Genomic DNA, 9,110 nt, shown 5'->3' on the forward strand with positions numbered 1-9,110 from the left:
CTCCGGGGCTCCACCGGTTCGAGGCCGCTGCGGGGCATTTTGCGTGGTGACCGCTCTGCTGCTTTTTCATTGCGGCAAACCCAGGAAAAGTTACCCCAACTATCCCAGTGCAGTAAGAAATGAAGTCAATGCTGCAGCCCGCCCGGTTGCGGTATGCCTTTGGGGTGCAGGGGAGAAGGGCTGGGGCTCAATCATGGTTTATTCACCACATAAACACCGGCTCGTCGGGCTGGACAGGAGGCAGGGAAGACCTGCTACAGGACCAAGCCCTGCCCCTTCTACCTGCCCCTGACACATCCTGTGATTAAAACACCCCCTTAGTTAGTACTTAGCTAGAAATTATTCTTACTTCACCACACTCCCATTAACATCACCCATTAAATACCAAGAAAGGGGTGCAGGTGTACCAAAGACCAACGATTCAGGGTTTGTTTCTTTTATAAACCCTTAAGACTCACATTCAAAAAAAAAAACAAACCCACCAAAATAAACCCCACAACATACATGTAAAGTCAAATCCCATCAAAACAGAAAATTGACACAAATTTTAATATTTATATATTTTAAATCAAAACACAATTAAATATAGTATGTTTTAAGTACATGAATACTTGGGCATGAGAGAAATAAGAGGTGGTACATAGTACCAAAAACCTATACACAGCCTTTTTTGCTTTTTTATAGACAATACAGTGTATCTCTAGACAATCGAATATTGCAACAGAATAACGCTTGCTAAGTCAATCAAGATATTCCAAACATTGGAGATGATTTGAGTTCTTCACAAAGTGATTTTTTTTGCACAAGTTTGAGGAAAAAAAAAAGCAATCATAAGAGTAAAACAAAAAACCCAAAGTGGAAGTGTTGTATACTAAAAATGCAGCAATAACATAACGGTGAGACACTGAGTACTTTTGATACCCTGCAAAATCAATTCCCTGGAAAAAAAAAAATAAAATAGAGGTGCTGTGTAACATGGTGGCTTTTTTACTTGAACTAAAGGTTTTGCAAGTTGCAAGTGTTGACAATGTCAGGGAGAAGGCCAGAGGTCATTAAAAACTGTTTTTCTTTGTAAACCAAACATCTGGAATTAGATACTATGTTGTTGGGAGGACAACAAGCTATGGAGAATGGCAGCAATTACTTTTTGCCTTGCTCATGGGATGGCGAGGAAAGAAAATGGAGCAGTCTACAGGGTACGATCTCCTCAAAACATGGGCTGCGGAGCCGTGGCCCAGGAGCAGAGGGTTGCACAAGTGCAAGATCACTTCTGAGTCTGCTCCCTGTTGGAAGCAGGGGATTGTGTGTGCAGGTGTAAGAGCTCAACAAGAGTTACACTGTCCAGGCTTCGCTCCTGATCATTCTACGCTGCCTTCGGAGTTAATGTAGTTATGAAGTAAAATACATTTATCTTACAGTTGAATATGCATCTATTTCAAGTAAGGAAAAATAAAACTTAGAACTTTTTAGGTCATTCACCGCCAATGAATTCACCATTTCAGGTTCACTTCTCCAATGGCCAATGTCAGGGATGTGCCCCATGGCCTTTCCAATTATGTATTTAAAAATTACAAGTAGTAGAACTAGAAACTACAGCAAAACCTTCCCCTCTTTGTTGTGGCTTGTGCCCCATTCCAGATATTTTGCTTAAAAGTCTTTTTGACAGGGTCAAGTATTTGTGAAGTCGATCACAGTTTCTCAGTGACACATTCGTAAACCACATCTTCATCTCTTTAAAAGCCATCATTATTGTGAATGCCACATACGACAGGAGAAAGTGTTTCTTCACGCTCTACAGTGGAGGTACAGGATTGCTTCTTTTTAATTCTTCCTTATAAACGAGGGAGATTTCGGTGGTTGGAGTAACAGTGCTTTGTTTTTATTGGCTGTGTTAAAGAATCCACCAAAAGGGAAAGTTCACTCATTCTCAAAGCGGAAAACCAGATTTCCTGTTCTGGCATTTCTAAAATCATAGCTGAAAAAGGAAGAACAGGGTTAGAGTTCATTTTACCCTAAAACATACAAGGCAATCGCTCAATAGAAAGACATTTTGTGTTTAAAATGTTGAAGCCAGGTACGCTTATGAGTCTGGGAGAGGAAAAAAAAAAAACCCTAATCCCCCAAAACACAACCTTCCAATTACTGTAACCATACTTGCTTAATTGAATCCAGAGCATCTGCAGCCATTTGATATTTCTAAATACTGTGCTGAGAGACCTTTTCATTTAGCCAGACTGGAATTACATCATTTGCAGCCAAGCTATTAAGTGAAATCATTATATAAGTAATTTAAATATAACTGCTCTACTAACAAGAAAACAGTCACATAGTGAAACTATAGAATCATAGAATCATAGAATCATAGAATGTTTAGGGTTGGAAGGGACCACTAGTGGTCATCTAGTCCAACCCCCCTGCAGTGAGCAGGGACACTGCTAACTAGATCAGATTGCTCAGAGCCCCATCCAACCTGGCCTTGAATGTTTCCAGGGATGGATCCATCCATCCATCCAGGTCTAATACCCAGGCTTTGGCACATGTTTACCTTCAATAATTAGAAAAAGTGCAAGTTAATTTTAAAAGTCAGATCCCTGAAAGCCAGAGGTACCAGACATTAACTTGGTAAACTGCTGTCATCATTATTTCACAAAATTTGACTGTTGCATCAAACTGGCTTTTTTGGGGTTTGGTGGCAGGGTTTTTTTGTTTGTTTGTTTTTTAAACAGAGAACCTGGATTTGTACGACAACGACATAGCTAAACAACAATACACCACACTAAACCACTGGCCTACGGAGAGGGCTGCTGTGTCTTTGTTAAAATGTAGACACAGCACTGCATAAATTAGCACACCCAACAAGACAACTCAACTTGCCAGCTGTTGAGCTTTACTGACACTTTAGGCAAATACACCAGTACTCACTAATGTGAAACAGCAAGTGTGAACTCAGTAAGGAATGACAGTATTGATCCTGCTACCCAAATCACCCTTTTAACCAATAAGGCCGTTTGCAAAGACTCAAAATGAACAAAGACAATTTTAACGCTTGCACAGGAGGACCACTCAGCGTCTTAAGAAATTCCTACATCGTCATACCATAGGCTGAAACACTTCCAACCTTTGTTTCTTCATACCATGCTATGCTAGTTTGAACATTTCCCAGCGTGGGTTTCAGACGCGCTAGGAAGGCAAGAAAGAGCTCTGCTCCTCCCACAGTCTGGCTTAAGTCAGATAAAGACAGGCAGCCTTTCCACCCCCTTACCTTCGTAACCTTCTCTGAAGGCTGTTCACATTGCGCCTGCTGCATAACGTCATTGACTATCATCTTCGCTATCCTCCAAGCCATCTCTTCTTGAGCCTGCCGTAAAAAAACCATCCCAAAAATATAGATAGCTTCAAGTTCTTAAAATAAAAATACAGTTCTCTCAGCACAATTCAAACACTCAACCTTGGAGACGCAGTTAACCTTCACAACTCAGCGACTTGTAGCAAACGTAGCCTCCCTTGATGGAAATGCACCTGGCTTTTAAGTACAGCATTAACTTCAATTATTGTGAATATTTATGACTCTATGCAATTTCCAAGAGAGTTAGTGAAGTTTTTAGACTTATCTTGTTGGGGACTTGGACAAGCCCCTCCAAGGGGGAAAAAATGCAGCCTGTGATCCACGTAACAGTGGTCACTTCACAGTAAAAAAACCAAAGGACAGCAAGCACCTCCACTCCTAATTGTAGATATTACGGCCAGGATTAAGAACTTCAATACTTCATTTCCCTAATCTACATGGTAAAGTAAGCCACAAGGATAACATAAAAGAGGACACACCTCATCTGTGTTTCCTTGAACCCATTTCTTCATTGCTTGTGAAAACATGGACCCTAGGTGAGAAAAAAAAAGAAGCAAGGTGTATTAGCAAGCTCTGTGGCACACCTCTATAGAAGCCAATTCCCTCCACCCTTCTGAAGGGTGCACTGCGGGCATTAGAGAACACAGAAGAGTGGCAGGAAAGACAGACAAGGGATTACATGGAGCCATGGTTCATTAGACACTAAGCCCAAACCACTCCTCTTTACCAGAGCTGAAAAGCAGCATTAACAGCAGATCCCAAACTGGGTGGGAAGCATGTGGAGCTGAAGTTCTTTTTCATCTCGAGACCAAATCTTTGAAGGTTTGATCATCAGCTCAGCTGCTAGCGGCTTTCATCCCTGCCAGGTTCCATCAACAGCTCCAACGCCCACAGGCTGATCATACTCCCAGGAGTCCAGCTGGACCCAAAAAGCAGAATTTGGTTAGGAAACTGGGCCAGAGATGGGTTTTGCCTCAGTACAGCAGGATCCTCTAAGCATCTCTTATTTGGCTTAAAACAGATCTGGAAAGAGTCAAGAATCTTGCTTATCTTGACTGCAGTAAGGGAAAAAAAGCAGTTCTGCAGATGTTTACAGAAATGGAGGGAAACGGGAAAGAGGAAAGCAAACCTTTTGATTTTTTGACATCAGGCTCTGGTTCAGATTCTCTGATAAACTGTCCCAGGTCACTAACTCGTCCAAACGTCATCTTCCTGAAGAGGGAAGGAGTAAAAGAACCACACAGGTTACCAAGAGAACTTCGGCATTACGGCAAGCTACCACTCAAGAAAGCAAAAAAGCCACCGCAATAAAGCCTCCAGTGTCAGAAGACTGGCGTTTTACCAGTTACCACCTCTTCCCCCTAAAATTGATACATTGGGAAAAATCTCCCACTCTTCTCACGTATCTGAATTCGAAGCGTATCTTAAAAATTCTTCTAGAAACTAGAAGCAGGCAAATGCTTCAATGACTCAATGACGTAATATCAGCAGGCAGTGCTAGGAAGTGGTCTACGCTATCATAAAAACATGTCATTAGGCAGTTTACAGTACCTGAAAGGACAGAAGACTGGTACGCAACAGAAAAACAAGGTAGCTATAGAAACGACTTCTGTACGAGATCCACAGAGCAGAACAGCTTTGTAACAAAGAGCAACTTAAGAAACAGAATAGCTGTGCAATCTGCTGAAGAAATGAAGTATAAGCCCTTCTCTACCATAGGGGTAGGGAGAAATCCAAGCTGCACATTACAATATCAAAGGCACCCGAGCTTATTTTTGTCTGTTCCAACCCCAAATAGGAACTACTAAGCTGTATTTTGGAGTCAAAGAGGGACAATAACTAGGAGAAAGAGAAAACCAATTAGAAATATTTTTCTGTCTGCCATTCTGGTCAGAGAAACATTCACTATGACATTGGTGTTAAATCATGCTATTGAAATTAATTTACTTTCAAATATTAAGACATGTACTAAGATTACAACATCTTGCATTTAAGCCTACTCTCCATGCAGGAGGACACAGCAAAATGAAACAGAGGTGAAACACATAACTAGGAAGAACGAGATACACTAAATGAACCTTACCCTGCATACGTTCGTTGATATAAAGATTCTGGATCCAGACTTGCAGCATCTACAATTATTGCTTCATCAAAATTTTTCAGGATTTTAACATTAGCCTTTTTGACATTGGACTACAAATAAAAATTCTAAGTATTAGTGCCCAATGCAGACAACTAAGAGCTGCTTAACAAAACTGCAATTTTAGTGCTTTTACACTTAGATAAACCTCCATAAAGTCTCTAAGCAAGCGTAAAAGAATTAGAGAGCATCTACACAGCAACCAATTCCTAACTCAGTGTGACACTGGTTTTAAACAGAGGATGATAAAGTTATTGAGCAGAGCCAGAGACACAATGTACAGGTCAGCATACGTATGTGTAAGGACTGCTGACTAAGCATTATCAACTGCCCAGGTCTGTGTGCACGTGCAAATGACTTGTTGGCGAGTACGTAACACTGAACTACCTCACTGAACCACCTCACAAGCTGCAGCAGCTTCACTCATCCCTCTCATGCACTTGGTAAGCAATTCCCAAACACACCACACTTCCCCCATACACAGAGAACAAACATTTATCTTTTTGGCCTGGAGTATTTATATAAGATTATGAAAAAAGCCAAGGAAATATTAGAGCAACAGCAGGGAGAGCACAAATGCACAGCACCTTTAATACAGAACAGAAATGTTTATGGCAGCTGCCTTGCAAGCTCCTTTCCTGCTGCTCTGCGTTCTTTATGCAAAAATATGCAGAGACCGGGAGATTGTCCTATTCAGATAAGTAGGAGACACCACAAAATGCAGCACTTCATTCCCAAATTGTCCAAGCAAGCTAGTTACCAGCAGTTTGTCCTGCCCAGACTACCAGGCAGCAGGATATTTCAAGAAGGTCAGAACACAGATTTTATTCTGCACTTTGCAACTAGGCAGGAATACTCCCCTCCTTGCAAATTAGGTGGTTTAAAAATATTACAAGCAGGTAGTACAGCTTCCAAGTTGCTTGAAACACAGTACATCAATAACGTTGGTCTAGATATTGGATTTAAAACCCACGGTAGCACCGCAGCATTCAATAAAAGCAATTCAGCAAAAGCAGTTCTAGCTTAGCTTTTCTGCTCTCAGCTGGGCTTGCAGTTCGCAAGCTGACCTGGTTACAGATAAGCTAGAATCTGCTTATCCTCTCTTCTTTCACAGCTGAATTAAGCAAAGCTAGAATTTTTGGTTTTAACCAAGAGTTGTCTGTTCCACATCTGCATTACTGGGATGGTTTCAGAGTGTAACGAGCTCCACTGCCCATCTCTGAGGCTAGGCCCACAGTGGAACACAGCTCTCAGAAAGCGGCACCACAAAAGGCAATAAAAAAAGCAAGCAGCTGGCCCACAACCAGGGCACCAGGCAAAGCAAATACACAGTGGACATTTCTCAATGACTTTGGAAGGGTAAGAGAGCCGAAGGAGCCCAGTCACATTCTCATTTCTACACTGTACAGCAAAGCAGCAGTTGCACAGTTCTAATCATACTTAACAAATGATTAGAATGCCTTACCCAGCAACAGACTTTTTTTATGCCCACCTTTATGTCAAACTATATACATGCAAACAAAATGCAGGTATCGCCCCCCAGCTCAGAGCATCCTGGCAGTAACATAGCGAAGTGTCAGAGCTCTCATTTGGAAAGGTCAGGAGCCTGGCCATTTTCTATCAGACCAGCACGACTAGCTGGCTTGAGGATGATAATAGGGAAAAGTCTGCTGAGGCAAATCAGCGGACACGGCTTGGTCAGATATTAACTGTTATTGCTCTATGCATGAGTAGACAGACGCCTTGAACCCTAGAACTGAGTGGACTCTTCAGGACAGAAGATCTGGCACTTTGTGCAAGTTTTGTGCGCTCAGTTCTATTATTTATATTTAAATTCTATAGCATATTCACAAGTGTCATGTTTTCCTAAAGTTTTAACAATGGTATTGATTAAAAAAGTGTTATTTCTAGTAAAAAGCATTTTTAACTATTAGGGCACCAAGAAACAGTCTGCAACGAGTATTAACAGCTTAGTAAAAACATAACTTTGATGCAAAGAACTAAAAGCAGTACAAGACTCTGGGTACAACAAATACCATAGATACCCTTCCATGCCAATACTGTCTGTCTGAACTTCGCAGCAGGGAGACTAAACACATCCTAATATAACACAGGCTTTAACGTTAAAGTGGAATGGGATTAACTGTAATCAAATTACAAGATGTTTCCTTACAGCATAGCAACTTTGATATTGATATAGGAAATGCTAAAATCACTTCTTTGTAACTGAAACAGGATATATAACAGAACTCATACCTGGGAGGCAGAGCCATCCGGGCCCCCTATAGAATCACTATCGGGAGAGCTACCGGGGCCATGAATATTCAGTGCAATATTCCCTCCTGGAAATTCATCTCCTCGTACTGAATGGATGAGATCGTTCAAGTATTTGTAGTAAAGGTTGCTGGACAAGAAACCAGGTAAAAAAACCTGAGAGACAGAATAAGGAGTCCTCTTTAATCAAGGCTGGTCTGCACCATTACTGTAGATCATTTGGGGAACAGAAGAGACACAAAAACATCTCAGTCCTTGTGTAGATGGTACACAAGTAAAAGTGTCCACACGTGGAATTATTCCAGATTAGCGATTGCATTGCTTTAAATTTGAATCCTACTGCAAAATGAACAAAAATAACCTCATATTAACCAAGTCCTCCAGTAACTGGAACTGAAGTTCAGATTTTTTTTTCCCCTCTAGAAAAGCCTGACAACCCATCAGGCTTACAGTTATTTTGCTATGCTGTTCAAAAATCACCTGCAGCTCCAGAATCAAATCATTAACCTCTAGTATCCAGTTGTCCCAGAGTTATGCCATTAGCCACACCACTGGTACTGGACTTGCAAACAACTGCTACTAGCAGGAAGGAAAACTTTCTAAAGGTATATAATAAGCTGTTGATAGCAATTTGCATGGGAGGAAATTCTGTTACTTCCATTAAAATGCAATAATCACCCAAGACAAACATTTCACAGCGAATTAACAGAAGCCAGTGGATGGTATCTTTTCAAATCAAGCTGGGGAAAATAGCCTAGCTATTCTACTAAAGCTGTTCCACTATCCAGGTAAACAGGAAGTCAGTAAAAGAACAAGACAAATCAGAGATGCTAAAGGGGACACTTGACACACTGCACAATCTCCGGATCATCTTTACTGTCAAAACCATTCTGAAGAAGGTGTCTCACCGTCTCCATGGTAGTCCACGCCTGTCGTAAGGGAGTGGTGAAACAGTTAGGGAGAGGACCACCTTCCCTGCAGATGTTGGATTCAATCTCTAACCTTACCGAGTCATCAAACCCAAGAGGATGCGTGGCTTGAAGGGAGAAGTACCTGCAGCACCGGACAGGGGAAGAAAACAACACAAAAGGATTTGCAAAACTTTGCAGGTGGTTAGTACCCACCCTTACCACCGAAGGCCAATCGTGCTGCAGCCACTAGATGGTGCTGGCTTCAAAAACGTACATAAAACTGATCCTCACTAAGTACAGGGGGAAAAAAAAAAATCCCCAATTCACAGAAATATTTTTGATAAAGCCTTGCCCTGAAGGTACAGATAAAAGAGACAGAGCATCATGTGACTACTGATGAGCAGAATCTTACACACACAGCTTTGTAGCAGGGAAGCAG

General features: G+C 41.5%; 2 protein-coding genes across 9 annotated transcripts in view; both read right to left on the reverse strand.

Moving 5' to 3' along the window:
• Positions 1-38, reverse strand: part of NLE1 (notchless homolog 1) — an 8,052-nt gene extending 8,014 nt beyond the window's left edge. Inside the window, exon 1 of the mRNA XM_035889612.1 lies at positions 15-38. Within this exon, the coding sequence (XP_035745505.1) occupies positions 15-38 (24 nt within the window). The remainder of the gene's footprint in view (positions 1-14) is intronic.
• A 553-nt stretch (positions 39-591) lies between these two features.
• Positions 592-9,110, reverse strand: part of AKAP10 (A-kinase anchoring protein 10) — a 19,971-nt gene continuing 11,452 nt past the window's right edge. Inside the window, exons 8-14 of one of the 8 annotated variants that reach the window (XM_009633948.2) lie at positions 8,669-8,813; positions 7,743-7,916; positions 5,430-5,539; positions 4,476-4,558; positions 3,826-3,878; positions 3,263-3,358; positions 592-1,975 (exon numbers count right to left, since the gene is read on the reverse strand). In XM_009633948.2, coding sequence (XP_009632243.1) covers positions 1,970-1,975; positions 3,263-3,358; positions 3,826-3,878; positions 4,476-4,558; positions 5,430-5,539; positions 7,743-7,916; positions 8,669-8,813 — 667 coding nt within the window. In that variant the 3' untranslated portion in view covers positions 592-1,969. Of the gene's footprint in view, positions 1,976-3,262; positions 3,359-3,825; positions 4,559-5,429; positions 5,540-7,742; positions 7,917-8,668; positions 8,814-9,110 lie in introns of those variants that run through there. The other 7 variants (XR_004841342.1, XR_004841343.1, XR_004841341.1 and 4 more) reach the window with 7 other exon arrangements.

This window comes from Egretta garzetta, unplaced genomic scaffold (assembly GCF_000687185.1).
Source record: "Egretta garzetta isolate BGI_Z169 unplaced genomic scaffold, ASM68718v1 scaffold112, whole genome shotgun sequence".
Taxonomy (NCBI): domain Eukaryota; kingdom Metazoa; phylum Chordata; class Aves; order Pelecaniformes; family Ardeidae; genus Egretta; species Egretta garzetta.